Source organism: Sciurus vulgaris, assembly GCF_902686455.1.
Source record: "Sciurus vulgaris genome assembly, chromosome: 18".
Taxonomy (NCBI): Eukaryota; Metazoa; Chordata; class Mammalia; order Rodentia; family Sciuridae; genus Sciurus; species Sciurus vulgaris.
The window spans coordinates 26,843,987-26,862,762 of NC_136479.1; the positions used below are offsets into that span (position 1 = coordinate 26,843,987).

The 18,776-nt window shown below is 60.4% G+C and overlaps 1 protein-coding gene across 2 annotated transcripts; it reads left to right on the forward strand.

The window, feature by feature from the left end:
* The first annotated feature begins 2,748 nt into the window (after positions 1 to 2,748).
* LFNG (LFNG O-fucosylpeptide 3-beta-N-acetylglucosaminyltransferase) lies at positions 2,749 to 10,718 on the forward strand. 2 transcript variants are annotated; one of them, XM_079120511.1, is made up of 8 exons: positions 2,749 to 3,262; positions 7,447 to 7,495; positions 7,862 to 7,961; positions 8,048 to 8,201; positions 8,325 to 8,410; positions 8,787 to 8,952; positions 9,288 to 9,373; positions 9,561 to 10,718. In XM_079120511.1, exons 1-8 carry the CDS (start codon positions 2,834 to 2,836, stop codon positions 9,625 to 9,627), a joined length of 1,137 nt encoding a protein of 378 aa, XP_078976637.1. In that variant the 5' UTR covers positions 2,749 to 2,833; the 3' UTR covers positions 9,628 to 10,718. The 2 variants fall into 2 exon arrangements, with proteins under 2 accessions (XP_078976637.1, XP_078976638.1); XM_079120512.1 differs by having other exon boundaries at positions 8,048 to 8,198.
* Positions 10,719 to 18,776: the final 8,058 nt, after the last annotated feature.

Below are 18,776 nucleotides of genomic sequence, written 5' to 3' on the forward strand. Positions count from 1 at the left end.
TTCCTCCCCCAGCCCCCTCCCCCAGGATCCTGAGGCCCGCAAGTGGCTTCCTGGGAAACCTCTCTTTCCTCTCCAGCCTCCTCGGCTGAGCGCATGGCATCTCCTATCCTACTCTCCAATAGGGCAGTTTGTTCCAGCGGGTGGGTCTCTGGAGAGAGCCTCAGTCTGGGGAAGGGGGGTGCCTCTGGCTGGAGCTGGTCCTGGGGAAGGGGCAGGGGCAGTTCAATGGCCACCCCCTCCAGAATTCAGACCTCAAGGAGTCACCACGAAATTCCATTCTTCTGACAGCAAAGAAATTGAATCACTCTTGCCAAAGCCTGCAGCCCCCACATGAATGCCGCCAGGCTTTGTCCTGCTGTTCCCAGACAAGCAGCCGCAGCAGCAGTCCCCCTGCAGCCCCCAGGGCTGACTGCAGGGAGCCACAGGAAGCCCCTGGCCCAGCTGTCAGCATGTGTCCCCACCAGGCTGGGCCCATCCCTTCTGCACAGTTGTGTCCTCTGCACAATGTGACAGTCCTTCTGAGTCTCAGCTTGCTTTCTGTACATGGGCACGTGGCTCCTACTGACTGGTGTAGTGACGACCTGGTGGCACAGCAGCCAAGGTGAGCCTGGAGCATGAGGGCCTGGGGCGCTCTGGGACTTCAGGGAATCCCAATTGCGGGCTTCAGACCCACAGGATATGGACTCAGGACTTGGTCAGGTGGGTGTGAGAAGGCATGGCTGATCCCTCCCCTGCTGCTGGCAGAATGCTCAGCATCTAGTTGGTGCCCACTAATTACCCTTGCCCTTACCTGAATTCCAAGGAAGAGGGCACCATGCATGCAAAGATGTGAGGGCCTGGCATGCTTGGGTTGTTGGGAATGAAGAGGGTTGTAGGGAGCAGCAAGAAACTGGGCTGGGACTGTCACAGGTGTGTGGATACCAGGCCATGACTTAAACTGGCAGCAAGGGGGCCATGGATGATTTTCATCTTCTTGTGTGTGTGGTGGCAGTGGCGGTGCTGGGGTTCCAACCAGAGTTGCCTGGTTGCTGTATGGAAGATAAACAGAGCAGGTAGGCTGGGGACAGGGGAACGGGGATGCAGTCTGTCAGATGAACAGGGGAGAAATGCCTGGGTGGAGGTTAGGGTTCCATATAGCTGTGAGGCAGACAGGGGTGGGTGGTGGAGAACTCCAGGCAGAGACCCTCAGGTGGGGGTTGGGCTGGTCTATTTGGGGCAGCCCACCCTGCCTCTAGATAGGTCCTTTCCTTCTTGCCCATTCCCAAGCTTCTGCAGCTGCCAGGAGACTCTGGGGTTGGGCTCTGCCTGATGGGGGAGGGGTTTATGGCAGGAGGTGACGCCATGGGAGCCTTGTCACTTGGGCACAGCCAACACCATCTGCTCGGGCATCTGCCTACCCGAGGTGGTGCCTGCTAATTACCTGGGGACGGCAGGAAGAGGCCTGGGAACCACCATCCCCCTCCCACCCCACCACAGAGGGCCCCAAGCCCTTACAGCAAATGGGCCACAGACCTCCCTGCAGGGTGGAGCAGCCGGGCCAGACATCTATTCAATAAGTCTTCATAGGACCCGGCTATATGCTAGTACCTGTTCCAGCCTGGGATTTCCCAGGAGTTCCCTGCTATCTTGCTTCCACGTTGACATTCAGGGAGAAAGAGGACACAGGGGATATGAAATAACTAAACAATGTCATTTCAGGCCCAATATAAGAGCTGTGGACATAAACCTGCAGAATGAGTGACAGCCTAACCCTGATGGTCCTGGTGGTGCAGAGGGCCTCCTCAGGAGGCGCCCCGGGCTCAACCAAGCAGAGAGCCGCCTCCGGCTTCGCTGCCGGAAGATGCTGCAGGCAGGGGCTCGGACCCGCTCCGGCTCCCCGGGGATCCTAGGCCATTTCCGGGCCCCTAGCCCCTCACCCTCGCTTCAGGCGCGCATTCCTGCCGCCCCCGCTCGTGCAGGGGGCGGACCCGGACCCGTGGGAAGGGCCGGGGGTGGAGGCCATGTGCCGGGGAAGCTGGGTGGGAAGGGCGCACAGCTGGGTCACATCTGGTGCGAGCGCAGAGCGACCAAATGGGACAGACGGAGGTCTTTTATCGTGAAGGAAAGGGCGGCTTTAGTTTCTCTTCGCCACGGGGCGGCTGAGAATTTTGGGGATCAACCCACCCCACGTAGGGTCGGGACTCCAGGAAATTAGGGGGGGGGGGGCGATTTGGTACGGGTGCTTTTTCGTTGGAACTTCGCTTATTTCCTCACCTGTAGCACAGGTGTCTGAATTTCCGCTTGGTATCAGTAACGGCTGCCCTGAGCCCAGCACTCTCGACAACCCGATGCCGCTTCAGCTCGGCCTGCACGGTCCCAAGGGGAGAAAGCCCGGCTCCGAAAGGGGAAGTGCACCGCGAGGAAGTAAGACGTCCTCTATGGGGCGTCTGAGCTGGGACCCGTGTCCCTGCACCCTGGCCACCACGCCAAGAGCGCTCATCTCCGAGCGGGAATTCCGGGCATCCGGCGGAGTCGGCCGCTAGCCCCAGGCCCGGGGCGGCCGGCGGGGGCAACCTAGAGGGGCGTGCTTGCACGTGCGCAAGGGGGCGGGGCCGGAGCGCCCGCCCGGCCGTTCCCAGCCCCCTGCCGCGGGCCCACGTGGGCGCAGCCGGGCTGGGGGTGAGGGGGGAGTGACCTGCGAGGCCCCGCCCCAAGGCCCGAGCCACTGAGCGGTCGGGGGCGGGGCCGGGCGGGGAGGTTAAGAGCGCTGGGCGCTGGTGGCTTGTAGCTGGACGGCGCCGCAGGATCGGGACGTCGGCGGGAGCAGAGGAGGGCGCGTAGCGCTGCCCCCACCATGCTCAAGCGCTGTGGCCGGCGCCTGCTGCTGGCGCTGGCGGGTGCGCTGCTTGCCTGCCTCCTGGTGCTCACCGCCGACCCGCCGCCGTCCCCAGTGCCCGCCGAGCGCGGCAGGCGCGCGCTGCGCAGCTTGGCGGGACCTGCGGGGGCGGCCCCGGCGCCCGGGCTGGTGGCGGCGGCGGCACCTAGAGCGCTCGCCCGCGAGGTGCACAGCCTGTCCGAGTACTTCAACCTGCTGACTCGCGCGCGCAGAGACGCGGGCCCGTTGTCCAGGGGTGTTCCCCGCCCCGCCGATGGCCACCCGCGGCCCCTGGCAGAGCCGCTGGCGCCCCGCGATGTCTTCATCGCGGTGAAGACCACTAGGAAGTTTCACCGCGCGCGCCTGGACCTGCTGTTGGAGACATGGATCTCTCGCCATAAGGAGATGGTGAGCCCCAGCGGCCTGGTGGGGCAGGGTCGTCGTCCCTCCAGCTGGTGACCGTGTCCGATTGGGGTCAGGCTGCGTTCCTGTCCAGCCACGGAACTATCTATCTGGGGGCCGGTGACACAGATCCATCCCCTTCGGGCCCAATTTGCCCTCTGGAGGCCACTCTTCCACACAGCCGTGGAAATGTCCGAGGGAGGCCCCTACTCCAGCTCCAGTTCCAGAGCTCTGGATGACCGCACCGACCCAACAGCAATCTCCAGTGCTTGGGATCGGTTCCCTGGGATGCTTGCCCCCCAAATGCTGAATTAATTTCGTATTGATTGTCCCCAAACGTCCGAAGCAGACCTTAGAGGGTGATCCACCCTGGATTGGGACCATTCTCCAGGAGGAAGGCGCTGACCTTGACAGTGAAGAGAGAGCATAGGCTCCCTGGGCACAGGGCCAGGCCACTTCTCATCCCAGCTTGTTACACGTAGGGTTCAATCACTGGTGACTGGGGGACTTGGGAGTATATCTCAGAAGAAAGAGAGCCCTGGTTTGGGAGTCTGTGCCAAGACCCTTTCCCCACAGTGCAGGAGGCCATGAGGCCTGGAATCTTGGACTTAGTTCCCCCAATTGGGCATCGACTCCTTCACACCATAAAGACACACCCCTCTTTGAAAATGTCCCCGGAGGCTACTGCAGGACGGTTGGGCTGGGCGGGGAAGGGGAAAAGTGTGAGGCCTGAAGAGGGCAGTGGGGGAACGTGCCCAACTGGGAAGGCTTAGGGAAGTGTGATGTGAAGGTGGGTGCTCAGAGAAGACCCCATGTCCCTTCCTCCCTGTTCAAGTCCTAGAGATCCAGGACATTCTCTTTTGGGGTAGAGTGGGGTAGCGGGAGGACCCTGGTAAGCTCTTCATGGGGCTAGCAGGCAGGGTCCTATCTGATCTTGGCTGGGGAGGGGCCCTGGGAACCCCATGGCATCCTCCTGGGAATCAGGCGTCCCTTTCCCAGGGGCTCAGCAGGCTGGCAGGAGGGGGCAGCGGGGGCCATGGGTTTTGTTTAGTGGCTGGGCCGTTAGGATTCCCAGCGCCGGGCGGCTCTCAGGCCGGCCCCATGGGCAAGGTAACAAAGCCCCTTTCTCCAGCCGAGAAAGGCGTCGGGCCTCTTGTGTGCAGCTATGCGCTCCATGGGAACCGCCGCTAGCACGCTGGCCACTCAGGTTGCCTGGCGATGAGGGGGCCTATGAACCCCCCCATCTCTGACTGACAGCCCTTGTGGGGCACCATCCCTGAGCCAGGCATATTCCACCCCCCCAGCACTTGGCCTTCCTGCTGTGTGACCTTGGGCATCATTCAACCCCCTCTGGGCTGCTGTCAGGTTTGAGCCCCTCTCATGTTGGAATTTAGGGACTTTCTCCAGCTGGGGGACACAGTCAGAGTCTTAGGTACCGGTCTCACTGGGCTGGGTAATCTTGATGAAGACCTTGGTCTCTTTATCACTGACATGTAGGAGACACTACCTTTCCAATAGGCAGTGTTGCAAGGGAGAACTGGCCCAAATTGGAGGCTTGGGGAGCCCAGGAGGCATCACTCCACTGGGCCCCCAGGCCCCCGTTGAAGGATCCCTTCACCCAGGAGAGGCTGAGTCTGCCCCAGAGTCAGCTCATGTGCATGTGGCAAGCAGATCCCCTCTCATGGTATGTCTGGTCAGGGGTCCTGGAACTTGCACCAAAGGGCCCAGTTCCCCAGCCTGCAGGATGACTCAGACCCGTCTGACAGAGACACAGAGAAGCTGTGTGAGCCGGGTGGCATCTGCCCACTTGGGGCGGGGGGGAGGCTTCCTGGAGGAGGTGCCATTTGAACTAGAGTGAGTCAAAATTGCCCAGGAAGGGAAGTCAGGCATTGCCACCCCAGGCATGGACTGTGCAAGAAATGATCAGCCACTAGAGGGCTGGGGTGGGGGCGCTGGCTGGCCAGGGCCATGTGCTGATGGGTCCAGAAGTTGGGGTAAGGAACCTGGCCTCTGCCCACCCACTCCTCCCCCACCCACCCAGAAGCGCCAGGCTGCAGCGGCTGCCACCACCCGGCCACAATGGTTGGGGGAGAACTTGGCATCCTGTGTTTCTTTGAATCTCGGCTCCAGGCTCCAGGAACAATGCCGCTTCCTGTGGGTGTCCTCCCCCCTCCCCGCCCCCTGCTTGCCCTGGTCCAGCCCTGCGCCCTTGCTGCCCCGTCTCCCTCCTTCGGGGAATTTGGGGGGCCGCTGGGGGGAGCGTAGGTCCCTGGAAGACAGGCACTGGACTGGTCTAGCACCACTTCTGCCCCTGGGTATGAACAGATCTGGTGCCTGCGTCTCTCTGGCCTCAGTCTCCCCAGTCGTACACGAGGTGGTGCTGATCCCCACTTCTGAGGGTCTTTAGGGAGAGGAAAAAGCAGAGGTGATCCCCAGCACTTTGCTCCTCACAGGTGGGCTGTTGCACCCATTTTCCAGAGAAGGAAACCAAGTCTGAGCAGGGGGTGAGGGGCTCCTCCTTTCCTGTTGCTGTTGGGGAGACAGGAGGCACAGCACCCCCACACCTCACAGCCCTGCCCCTTGAGGGCAGTTCTCCTGGAGGCTGCCCTTTTCCTGAGCTGAACAAAGGTGACTTTAATCTCCGTAGCCTTGGGCTGGGTTTTTAGAACACCACCGAAGCGCGGGAGAACAGGCCTCGCTTGATCTCATTAAGAAAGCATTTTGCTTTTAATCCAGCGGCACAGCGGAGCGTCTGCACGGGCCGGCCCTCTCCACCTCCCACGGCATTCCTGGACTGAGATGCTGGGGCGCGGGCGGGGGGCTGGGTGCGAGTCTGTGCGTGCGGGCTGCCCGAGGTGCATGCAAGCAGAAGGTAGAGACTGCACCTGCACTGCCCGTAGCTCTGAGCCCATGATCTGCAGCTTGGGGCCTTACCCAAGCATGTGTCTCTGTCTGGGGTCAGGCCAGGAGCTTCGGCTGCCCAGGTGGGCTGTGCAACCCTCCTGGCTTGGGGGTTCCTGGGCTGCTGGGTATGTACCGTGCTCCAGGCCTGTACACACTGGACCTGTTTGTACACGGCAGGAAACAGATCTGGTGGGTGTTGGGGGGCCCTGTTGTCTGCTCAGAGCATCTCCCAACCGCTCCAGGCTTGCACTCAGCCATGCCAGGGTGCGGCGGGTGGCACGCGCTGGGCGGGCCGGCAGAGGAAGGAACATTCCTCCCCGTGTGCCGACCGGCCCAGGCGGGCGCCGGCAGCTCCTGGCCCCACCTAGTGGCCCCCTCCTCTTCCGCAGAGCAATCCTGGCAGGGGGTGGCCCTGTGCCGGCAGGTGGAGTCTTGCTATGGCCATGGGCAGGGTTCTCGGAGCGGGCTTCCTTGTCTGAGCAGCGAGAGGGGTGCCAAGTGCCAGGCTGCACAGGCACTGGGGATACGAGCCCTTTCCTGGTGACACCCCACTCGCCTTCGGTGACTTAGAACTTCAGTGCTGCTTTGGCTCAGAGGGTAACCTGCTCAGCTGGTCACACTGCAGGGGGCTGGCCTCAAGGCCCAGTCCAGAGGGCTGTCTTGCTGGTGGCCACACCCCTGCCTGGGGACCTCTGGCCCAGCCCGGCCCAGTTAACCAGGCCAGCTGTATGGTAATGACAGCGCGGCCACTCCTGCTTAACTCGGCCGAGTTAAGGCCAGCCCTGCGCCCCTCGCCACTCAGCCCAGGACAAAGCTGGCCGACGGTGTCTGGTGATTCATCCTCCCTCCGGGCCCTTTGTCTGCCAGGGTTTGGCAGCCGCCCAGCGGAGGCCTTTGTCCCCAACCCAAGTGACTGAGACTTGGCTTCCCAAAGCCGACCTCCTCTGCCTCCCTCCCACCCCCCACCCCCGCCCCTCAAAGTCAGCAGGCCAGGCCCTGTGTCAATAAGGGTGTGTGCCCCGGCCAGGTGCACTGAGCCCAGCGGGCTGAGAGCTGGTTACCTGGCGGTGGGTGGGGCGCCCACCTGGCTCGTGCCTCACAGCTGCCTAGGCGACCTTGGGCCCAGCTGTCGAGGCTGGGCGTGAGGCCCCAGCCCAGCTGCGCCTGGATGAGTGGGGAGTGGGTGTCCTGATCTGCCATCACAGAACCCCAGGGTGCCCAGCCCTACTCCTGTGACCCAATAGGGACGGAGAGCTGCGGGCTCACAGTTGTGTCTTTACTTCCAGACATTCATCTTCACCGACGGGGAAGACGAAGCACTGGCCAGGCACACGGGTGAGCCCTGGGCTGTGGAGGGAGGAGCCAGCCTCCATCCCAGCAAGCCTTTCCCCTGCCAGCTTCCTCCCCACCCTGGGGCAGAGAGGTCGCAGCCTTCAGGACTGGAAGGGCAGTTTACTCAACAGGCTTGCTCAAAGCCCCGCCCCACTACTCCAGGGCCCCCTAATTCTCATGCAAATGAGGCCCTTTCAGCCCCTGGGGTCCCTTTGAGCCAAGCAAGCGGCAGCAGGTGGCGGGTACTGGGAAAAACCTGGCTGAATGGGCAGGGGCGGTGCGCTGGGGTGGGGGCTGGGCTGAGGGAGGGGCCACAGCTCCAAGCCAGGGTGGGGCCCCAGGCCCACTCTCGGCCCTCCCCACCCACAGGCAACGTGGTCAACACTAACTGCTCGGCAGCCCACAGCCGCCAGGCCCTGTCCTGCAAGATGGCCGTGGAGTATGACCGCTTCATCGAATCCGGGAGGAAGTGAGTTGAGCCCAGGAGCCCCTCCACACCCATGCCCTGGCAGCACCCACCCTGGCCCGCTCTTGATGGTCCTGCCTTGCCCTCAGGTGGTTCTGCCACGTGGACGATGACAACTACGTCAACCTGCGGGCCCTGCTGAGGCTGCTGGCCAGCTACCTGCACACCCAGGATGTCTACATTGGCAAGCCCAGCCTGGACCGACCCATCCAGGCCACAGAGCGGGTCGGCGAGAACAAGGTGGTGCGTGTCCCCCTCTCCGCTGCCCCACATCACACACACCACACACCGGGGTGATGGGTGTCGGGGAAGCCTCCCAACCTCGGAGGCCCCACCCCAATCTCATGTCGTCTTCCACTCTCCTAGCGTCCCGTGCACTTCTGGTTTGCCACTGGTGGGGCTGGCTTCTGCATTAGCCGCGGGCTGGCCCTGAAGATGAGCCCGTGGGCCAGGTAAGCACCCTGCACAGGTGACTCCACCAAGTTGTCCTGGGTCCTAAGGTCCCCTGCTGTGGGGCCTGAGTTGGTACATGTTCCCAGCCTCCTGTGCCACACCACCTGCCTCCCACCTCCCCTCCCTTCTCCCTGGGTAATGGAGGTGGATGCATTTACAGTCTTTCCCCCCATGTCTGTCCACCCTGCTCAGAGCAGGCACCCTTGGGCAGGACCCTTCCGGTGCCAGAACCCCCCAAATCAGAACCATAGGCAGCAGAGCAGTGCAGAGTGCAGGCAGAAGCGGCCTGGACAGAGCATGGGCAGGCTTCCCTGCTCCTTTCTGAGCCCAGCCCCCACCCCCGCTCACTCAGGGCCTTTCCTTTCTCTCCCACAGCGGTGGCCACTTCATGAGCACGGCCGAGCGGATCCGGCTGCCCGACGACTGCACCATCGGCTACATCGTGGAGGCCCTGCTGGGCGTGCCCCTCATCCGCAGTGGACTCTTCCACTCTCACCTGGAGAACCTCCAGCAGGTGCCTGCCTCTGAGCTCCATGAGCAGGTGCGCCAGCACGGGGAGGGATGAGCAGGTAGAGGGGGAAGGTACAGGTGCGAGAGGGAGGAGCAGGGTGGGGCCACCGCTCTGAAGTGGACGCGTAGGGGTGTAGAGACGCCCCCACAGCATGGACATCAAGCTGTTCACACGAGGGGACGAACCTCTGTGCCTGGGGGTCTTTGCCCACATCCGTAGATATTTTCTTTCTTACGGCTGTAGACTCACTCGGACTTCATTCCTGGGGTGTGCAGAGCAGGCACCCTTGGCCAGGCAGGGCTGTCTCTTCATCTGGAGCCTAGGGACACCACGGCCCCCCAGCATGGCTGCCTCTCCCCCCACAGGTGACTTTGAGCTATGGCATGTTTGAAAACAAGCGGAATGCTGTCCACGTGAAGGGACCCTTCTCCGTGGAGGCTGACCCATCCAGGTGGGCTTGCAGAGGGTGCTTGGGGGTCTGACAGACCTGGCACTGCGTGTCTCTAAGCAGTGTCACTATTAGAGGTGTCCCTGGAGTCCCACCTTCTCAGGGTGGAGTGGGCCCCCACGGCTGGGTCTGCAAGGTGTGCTTGGCACCCCCACCCCACACAGACCAGCCCTCTACTCTGTCCCCACAGGTTCCGCTCCATCCACTGCCACCTGTATCCGGACACACCCTGGTGTCCCCACACTGCCATCTTCTAGCAGCCGTGGCTGAGCCCTCGTCCCTGGGTGCCCCTGGTATCCAAAGGGCCCAGGGACCCCTCTTGTACTGTCCTGTCCATGGCATTTGATCGGTGTTGCCTGTGTGTGTGTGTGTGTGTGTGTGTGTGTTGCGGGCCGCCTGCGCAGTAGACTGCTGGGCAGTCTTGCTCTGCAGGAGCTGGCAGAAGTGCCTCTTGTTTGCCTTTCCCCAGGGGGAAAGGGCCCCTCGGGGGACAGTCCTGTTGTTAGTTTTGGGATCTCTGTAGCCCTGGGCTCGGGGCTCCTCTGCAAGGTGATGTGGGTGCCTCTTCTGCTGAGCACAGACCTTGTACTCGGGGTACCAACGCCCTGCAATCCTGGCCCCTACTTGGAGCCCCCAGGACAACTGAGCCATGCTCAGTGCAGGAGAAGCTGGTTTGGGGGAGTCCCAAGCCCCCTCCTCTGATGATCTCTGACCTGGGCACCGTGGCTCAGAATAGCAGCAGCTGCCCGGGGGCCCCAGTGGCCGTTCAGCTGATGAACAGTGCACCCCTTCCATTCCTTCTGGGTTGGAGGTCCTCCTGGCTCCCTTGAGGTCCTGCCTTTGTCTCCCCAAGATTGGGGGGTCAGAGCATTTTATCTCCTCTCCAAAGCAGAGAGAATGTCGCCCACAGTGGGCGTGTCTGTAAATATCGTGACAGTATTTTTTTACTGTGCTCTTTTTGAAAGGGGGTGGGTGATAGGGGTCTGGTTTTTGTTCTGTTTTGTTTTGAGGGGTGGGCGGGAAAGGGCCTTATTTTAACTTTTCTGTGGATCAGAAAAAGCAGAAGCCAAACTTGGGAACTTCTTTACTTGTAAAGCTGACCTGGGAATGTCCAGCGCTATGTATTATGACTTCCAGTATCTGGAATCCCCCACCTCGTCCCTGCCCACCAGGCCCAGGGGCTCACGTGGTCCTGGGTGGGTTTTTTATCCTCTTCGCAAAGACATAGCTAGGAAAGCGGATGATAAGGGAAAAGCTCTCAGGGAACCAAAGTGTTGTTGCTATGGTGACGTCTTTTTGCTGTCAATAAAGGTGCTTTTTGCAGCAGCTCTAGATCCTGCTCTTGCCTGGGAGTTAGGCCTGAGCCCTCCACTCCTGGAGGGACTCCAGGGGGCTGGGGGCATCAGGTCAGGGGAGGATAGGCCTGGCTTGCTCCACAGTGGGTGGGTAGGTAGAAGGCCCTACACACTAACTATTTTGGAAGGAAATTTGGGACCAAAATAGTGACTAGCTGGGACCAGAGAAGTGAGACCAGTGTAGAGTGGTTGATGGTGGGCGGGCATTGTGCTTCCTGGAGGGAATTGTTGGGGCTTCTGGCGGCTACAGGAGACAACCGGGGGGCAGCTCTGATGCCCTGAACCCTCAACCTATGCTTGCCTGGCACTGGCCTGGCCTGGGAGGAGCCCAGTTATCCCTGCAGAAGAGATGACTACCGTGACCAGGTCTTGGACCTCCTTATCCATCTTCACCCCCATCACAAACCCAGAGTCCCCCTAGACTCTGAGCAGGTGATGTCCAAGGCCAGGCAGTCAGGTGCTGGGGTGGGGGTGGGACCCAGCCTCCCCACTCACTCATGCCTCAGCTCACCTGTCCAGGGGAGCTTGGAGGAGTCCTCAGATGGGGCACTGCCTCCTGGGGCTGCTTCCCAGGCTGGGCCTGTGACAGTGCCTCCCCCCCACCCCCCGTGCCACACACACACACTTCAACAGGTCCCAAGACTGGGAAGGATTCAGACCCTTGTTTGTAAAGAAGGCCACTCTGCAGTGGCCTTTGTTCCTCAAATCCACTCAGTTGAGGGCTGAGCTAGCCGCCAGCTGGGGAACCCCCATCCATTCAGTGCCTGGAGACTGCCTCCCTGGCTGGCTGGGCCTGGCTGCTGTCCCCTGCAGGTGCTTGTTCATCCCCTGCCACACCTGGGGCTCCAGTCCCCCCTTCCTGCTGCTTCTCTCCCACACTCTGAAAGGTGTTCCCACCCCTGACCCACCAAAGACCTGTGCCAGCCCCACCACCAGGCTCAGCACCCCATATGGGCTGGGTGGCCTCTCCTCAGCCCTTGCTTTTGGCTGCTGCTGCTGCTGCTGACCTGGAACCACTGGCCAGGGCCTGACCCTGCCTTGGCCTTGTGCTGCTGAGTCAGCAGAGTGGTTTCCAGAGGCCTCAGCAGCTGCCCGAGTATGAGCAGTGACTTGGGAGGGGGAGAGGAGAGCCCCTCACCACCTCGTGTCCAATCCCCTCAGGGGCGCCCCCTGACTCAGCTGCTGTCGTCCCTCAGTACCAGTCATGTTTCCAAGGGACAGAGCAGGGCTCGCCTGGACAAGGAAGCCAACACTTGTGGTGGGGGGCGGGCACTACAGAACAGGCTGTGGGCACAGCCTGGCCTCCTTCCTTCCGGTGAGTCAGGCTTGGGGCTTTCTGTCCCGGCCCCCCACACCACCTCCTGCAGCCTGTGTGGGCCCTTCTGCAGAGCCGGCAGACCCAGGCGCGAGGTGCGGCTGGGCGCAGGCCCTGCTGGGGCAGGTGGAGTCCACCTCAGCGTTGAAGTCATAAGTCGTCATCACAGCTGGCGCAGATGTCCCTGAGAGGCCAGGAGCGGGGTGGAGAGGTTGCCCTGCAGGCTTGGCCTCTCCATCTGAAAAGGGGGTGAATGTAGTGCCCAGGGAGGGGGGTCCAGGGAAGCACAGCCCAGCAGCCTCGGCATTTCTCCCAGGGAAAAGCCAAGGGGGAAGTGGCTCCCCTCAGAAGGGGAACAGCAGAGGGACCCTCCACTACAGGTGGTGAGCCGGCCAGGAACTCTGCTTTCCCCAGGTTCCTTCTGGGGCCAGCTAAGCCCCTGCTGGTGGATCATCACTACCAAGTTACACACCGGCTCAGGGCTGGTGGGAAAGGGTCCTGGCTGGCCCAGCCTGGCATTCCTGCTTCCAAAGTGTCAATCATTTGTGGGGCTTTCAAAAGTAAAACTGCAACCTGCAGTGGGGGGCGGGGGTGCAGGGCGCTCGGCCAGGATGGCAGGACTCAGCCCCCACCCCCGGCTTCCGCTTTTTCGGTCAAGTGCAGAGTCAGGTCGGGGAGAGGGTGCTGGGGTGGGGCCCCTCCCTGCTCAGTTTAAATGAACCCTCCTCCCCCGGGTTTGGGTTTATCAGGGCTGACTTCCTGGAAGAAGCACCTCAGCTGACGTGAGCCCTTGTAAAGACGTGGTGGAGCTGGGGAGCTGCGTGGGGAGCGGGGGTTCCAGCTCAGCACAGTGCTGAGGGAGCTGAGGCAGGGAGGCCCGTGAGCAGTACAGTGACTCCAGCCGAACGTGCGTTTCCCTGAGGCTCCCAGGCAGCAGAGCCAGGCCCTACCTGTGGCTTCAGCAAACTGGGTCAGAGAGGTACCAGGGCCAGACCTGTCTTTTTGTCAGACCGATTGGCCAGTCCTACTGCCACTAAAGGCCCATCGGCCCACCCCAGCCCCAACCCTTCTAAGTGCCCCATTTCTGAGCCCAGGGCCAGAAATAAGAAGACACTTGGTGGCCTTTAGAAGGAATCCAGATGCTGACAGTTCCCTCACCTTGGCCCCAATAGTCCCTGAAGTCTGGTGGCTCAGTGCAGTGCTGCTCCTCCCTGAGTCCCTACCCCCAAGAGGATACATCCCTGGATCTCCCATCACAGTGCTTGGGTGCCGTCTGGTGGCACCTGCTGGTGGCTTCTATCCCAGTCTGAATCCCACCTTTCCTGGGACCCTCACCTGGGTCCAGGGGTGCAGCCCAAGGGGCAGGAACGTTTCCCACTGCAGCTTCTGCTCACTCTTCAGAGTTCACCGCACGGCCCTGAGTGTGTTCGCCATCATCTGGTGGGAACATCAGCGGGCAGGCTGGAACCAGCGGGTGGAGCAAGCCCCAGGCCCACTCCTGCCACCTTTGGCGCCTGGTCTCGGGTCTGGCTTTGCAAGTGTGAAGTGCCTGGCATACTTGACAGTGGCCACTCCCTTCGTCTCCAAGTGACAACTGAGTCACACCACACCTCTGAGTAATGTGGGGGTGCAGACTCTCCTCCGCCAGTCACCGCAAACTGGGGAGGTCCGCCTGTCTCTCCTCCTCCAAGGACCCAGCGCCCCCTGCTGGGCACTCGCCTTCCATGCGTCTCACCAAGGAGCTTCTCTCCCAGGACGTCCAGACCCGGCTACTTTTCCCTCACCCACAGCACAGCTTAGTGTAAACCCCACCTGGGAGCACCTCAGCTGCCGCCACCATGGGTGTCCACAGAGTCACTTGCTCCTGGGAGATCCTGGCCCTTGTCCCTGACTGCTGTTTCCTATGTCCATTTTTGGAGGGGTGGGGTGGATAGGTACTGGGGATTGAATCCAGAGGTGCTCTGCCGCTGAGCTATGTCCTCAGCCCTTTTTATTTTGAGACAGGGTCTTGCTAAGTTGCTGAGGCTGGCCTCGAACTTGGGATCCTCCTGCCTCAGCCTCCTGGGTCCCTGGGATTACGGGTTGGGACACTGCAGGTGGTGCCTTCTCCAGACCTTGGTGTTCCCAGTTCTTCCCACACCCTGCCCTCCTTCTCCTGGATGGATGGTCACTCTCCATGCCTTCCTTGCTCCACAGCCATGGCCCTCATCCTGTGGGCCTCCTGTACTGCTCTGCTCCACCTCCAGTTGTCCAGCTCTCCCTTTGATACCCTGGCCCCAGGGATCCCTTCACCTCCTGTTGAGGACTTGTCCTCATGCAGCTGAAATGTCTCAGTCAGGCATGGCAGGCTCAAACTCCTTCTCTGCAGCAGCTCCTGCTTCACCCACCTGGGCCAACCCCGCACCTGGACCTGCTCACACCTGGCCTGTCATCTTCTCTAGGTAGCTGTGGTCCCAGCCTAGTCTCCCTTTCAGTTCCACACCCTGGACCTCAGGGCCAGCCCCACGTGTCCCTCCCCCTCGAACACACCCTTCTTCCCAGCCTAGCTCTCTGACAACCTTGCTTCCTCTTTCCTGGGCCCCTGCTTCCCCCACGTGCCTGCACCATGCTGACTGGCAGGCCCTCCACCTGCCCTGAGTCCCTCTCGGGTACCTCCACCATCACACCTCTGCCTGCGCTTCCCTCTCTCCGAGGGTGGCTCCCATTGGCCTTCCAAGTGTGCTGCTGCTTCCCACTGGACACGCACCACGTTCTCCTGGATCCCCGGACTCCCTCTATCAGACTATTCTTCCCCTTCGCAGCTAAACTTCCAGAGGCTTGTGGCTCCTCGCTGCCTCCCATTCCTAGCTGTCCTGGACCAACTCCCGGGCCTCATCAGCTCTGTGATCTTCCAGATCACATGTGGCATCCTGGTCATTGAATCAGGGTCCAGTCCTGGTCAACTCCGACTATCATCAGCAATGGATGGGGTCTTTCCTCCCTCCCTCCTCAACATGCTGTCCTGGGACTCCTCCTGCTGTTAGGTTGCCTCTAAGCCCCTCTTGCTGGTAGCCCCCTCTTCCCACAGACTTGAACCCTGGGCCCAGGCCCAGTCCTTGGTCCTTCTGTCCCCTCACTCCCTCAGGGGTCTCACCCCAGGTTGATTGACTTCACGTAGCACCTGTACCAGAGACTCCACCGGCCACTTCCAGCCCAGTGCTTTGCCCCAAGCCCGACGGAACCTGTTATCACCTCCCTACACCCTGGTGTCAGGAAGAACCCCTAGGTCCACATATCCAGATTGGACCTCTGACCTCCCTCCTACCCAAACCTGTTCCCTCACCAATTGTCCCACCTCAACTTATGACAGTGCTCAACCCAAATCCCACAGTAGACCCGCCAGGAGGTGCTGTGGTGGCACCTTGCGGCCTACGCCTTCTCACTACTCACTGCCCCTTGTGCCCCAGCTCCCACTGTGCTTGCATCATGACTGTGGCTTCTTAATTGGTCTCTGGTTTCTGTTCTTGTCCCCTTCCCAACTCAGCAGCCAGAGTTAATGAATGTTAAAATGAACATTTAATATCCCAGTTAAAATGAATGTTAGGTCAGCTCACTCTGCTTAGACTCTCCACAGCTCCCACTTCACTCAGGATAAATGTCACAGACCTTATGAGGCCCACAAGACATTTCAAGATCTCCCCACTCTGACCACACTCCTCTTACTCCCTCTACTCCGGCCACTTCACCGCCTGGCTTGACCCACCAGGCAGGTGTCTGCCTCAGGGCCTTTGCACTGACTGCTCTCTTCCTGGAACCCTTTTTCCTCACATTGCCTCAAGGTAAGATTCTATGATGAAAGATGTCCACATCCTAAACCCAGAATCTGTGAATATGATATTCTACATGGCAAAAGGCAACCAGACGAGATGACTCTGGATTATCTAGGAGGACTGGATGTAATCACAAGGGTCCTCAGGAGAGGGAGGCAGGAGGCAGTGTTGGAATAAGAGATCTGCAGGTGCTGCTGGCTTCGTGGAGGGAGGAAGGCGAGTGGCCATGGATGAGGTGTACTTCATGAGCCAGAAAAGGCAGGAGATGTGCTCTCCCCAGGGTCTCCTTCCTAGAGCCCCAGGAAGAACACAGGCCTGTGGACAATGGCTTAAAAGCCCAGGGAGGGCCAGGTGCAGTGGATCATGCCTGTAATCCCAGTGGCTTGAGAGGCTGAGGCAGGAAGATCACAAGTTCAAAGCCAGCCTCAGCAACTTAGCGAGGCCCTAAGCAACTTAGCAAGACCCTGTCTCTAAAGAAAAAACAAAAAGGGCTGGGGATGTGGGTTAGTGATTAAATGTCCCAGGGTTCAATCCCTGGTACCCGCCCCACAGCAAAGAAGAGCCCAGAAAGGCTCTGACCTTCAGATCTGCTACCATAGCACACTTGTGTTTGAAGTCAAGTGCCTCTGCAGTCATTTGTTACAGCGGCAGTGAGGGCCACATACATCCAGCTCCACAGTCTCTCCTCCACGGTGGCTCCTTCAAGGCTCTTCCTGACTTTTGAAAATCATACCTGTATCACCCACCCTTCACCCCTTCACCCAGGTCTTCCCAGGTTGGGCCACACACCAAAGGCCATCTTGTCTTATGGGAGTACAGCTGACAAGGGCCAAGCTCCTTGACCTGCTTCATGGCTGCACCCAGCCTAGAGCAGTGTCTGGGCCTAACCCCGCTGGGGCAGCTGACGGTGACGTGCCATCCCTGGTTAGGAACCATGATGTTGGTTTTTACTGTCCCTGAGGGACTGAGGTCCCAGAATGCAGGACATGCCTGGGGACTTTCCTCACCCCTGGCTCTCACTCCAAGCCTGGGGCTGTCATGTCTTTTGGGCCCCTAAATCCAAATATCCCCAGGTCACTCTCCTTGTCACGTGACACCAAGAGCTGTGAACGCCTCCACCTTGTGGCTCGGCATTCCTCCTCAGAGCTCACCTGCCCATTCACCCTGGTGGGTGCTGGAGCCAAAGGTGTCTTCTGCTGGCCCACCACCTGTGTTCCCAGGCTAGGGAGACAAATACCCGCCAACATTCAGGGGGCCGGATGCCTGCCCACGGGGTAGGTGATGTTACCCACAGGGCTACGTGCAGATGGCCTGGGGCAACCACTTCGCCTCCCCAAGCCTGCTTCTGAGAGCAAACCAGGAAAGCTCATTCGCGCCCACGGTAGGGTGGAGGCCCCACTGAGACTGTGCAGACCTCGAGACACCAGGAGCTGCCAGCAGGAAGAGAAGTGAGAGTCGTGATCCACCCAACTCCAACCTGGCCCCTGGGGACCCTCCACCATGTCTGTGCTGGCCCAGGCCCGGTCACTTCTGCTGGGGGCCTCTCACGACACTCCCCAACCCCATGATTCTAGCAGTAGGCCGGCAAAGCCAGGTTTTCAGCCACATCCTCTGTCCCCACACTGTGACACTGCCCCTGCACATCTGCTCTGCCGGCCAGACACTTCCAGCGACCAGCCAGGACCTGCCCAGGATGCCAGGGCAGAGCTAACCCTGTGCCCTCCCCACACCCTCTGGCCTGGACACGACTATTCAATCGTCATCCAACCTAAGGCCCCCGCTGCACAGTGGGCACACGGCCTCCCCACGCACAGCCCAGAGCAGGGACCCTCCAGAACAACTCAGGGAAAGAGGCCTGTCTTTTAAAATGTGTTTATTTTAAAACATGAAACCCAAGCTGAATAGAAACCACAGAAATTACATTGACGAGATTTTTAGTATTTGCCAGAAAAATAAAGTCCCCAAAGAAATAAAAATCAAACCCCAAACCCAGTTTTAAAAAACAAAAACACAGCGACAGTACACACAGCCATGGCCCTACAGAGGCTGAGGGGAAGCGCAGGGCTGGTCAGCTGGATGTTAGTTCACACGGGCGGGCGGGCGGGGCAAGATGCGGGCAGGAGCAGAAATCAAGAGGTAAGTCTTAACAAAATTATATATTTATAGTATAACAAATATAAAGGGATATGGTACACAACCATTATGGTTCAACACACAAAAAAAGATCCCACACTAAAGGCCCTGGTCACCTGGGGCTACCAACTGACCACACCCTCCTGGGCCGCCCGAGCTGGGACCGGTGGGGAGCGATGGTGCTTGGAAGTGGAATTGCATAGTGCGATGGGGTGGGTGGGCACCAGGGCAAAGGGTCGGGGACTGCTCCCAACCGGGTGTCCACTGCCCAAACCTTTCTCGGCCATGGGGAGGGCAGGGAGGCCTGCGAGGAGTCCCATCAGCAAGTCTCCTGTCCCGGCTGGACTCTTCTGCTCCTCTGGCCAGGGACTGGGTCCTGGCTGGTGGCCAAGCCCTCTGCAGCCTCCCAGCAGGCTCCAGGACCCGGGACAGGTGGGAGTGGCAGCCCGCAGGCAGCAGGTCCTGGCCTGGGGCCCCAGGTGGTGTGGGGATCGCTGGGATGGAGGTTGTCAGGAGAGCGGCACCAAAAACTCATAACAAAAATAAAACCGAGAGAGGAGCCGCTCCCTCCCTCAGCTGAGTTGGGGCGGGAGCCCCTTTCCCTTTCTTCAGCCTTGGTGAGAAGTCACAGACGGGCACACGCACACGACGGTCAGGATCCCAAGACAGCACAGGTTCACAGCCACGTCCGGGCAGCGCCCGCCTCTCATGCTATGCACATTCGCCTCGGGGCAGCACGCAGCTGCGCTTGTGCTTCCGAGTGGCCCCAGAGCACACAGTGGGCACCCAGGCAG

Excerpts from the sequence above, each read along its gene's own strand:
- LFNG (XM_079120511.1), top strand. The coding sequence starts at position 2,834 with ATGCTCAAGCGCTGTGGCCGGCGCCTGCTGCTGGCGCTGGCGGGTGCG. Across the intron at positions 8,411-8,786 it reads AAGATGAGCCCGTGGGCCAG|CGGTGGCCACTTCATGAGCA; the intron begins GTAAGCACCCTG and ends TCTCTCCCACAG. Across the intron at positions 9,374-9,560 it reads GTGGAGGCTGACCCATCCAG|GTTCCGCTCCATCCACTGCC; the intron begins GTGGGCTTGCAG and ends CTGTCCCCACAG.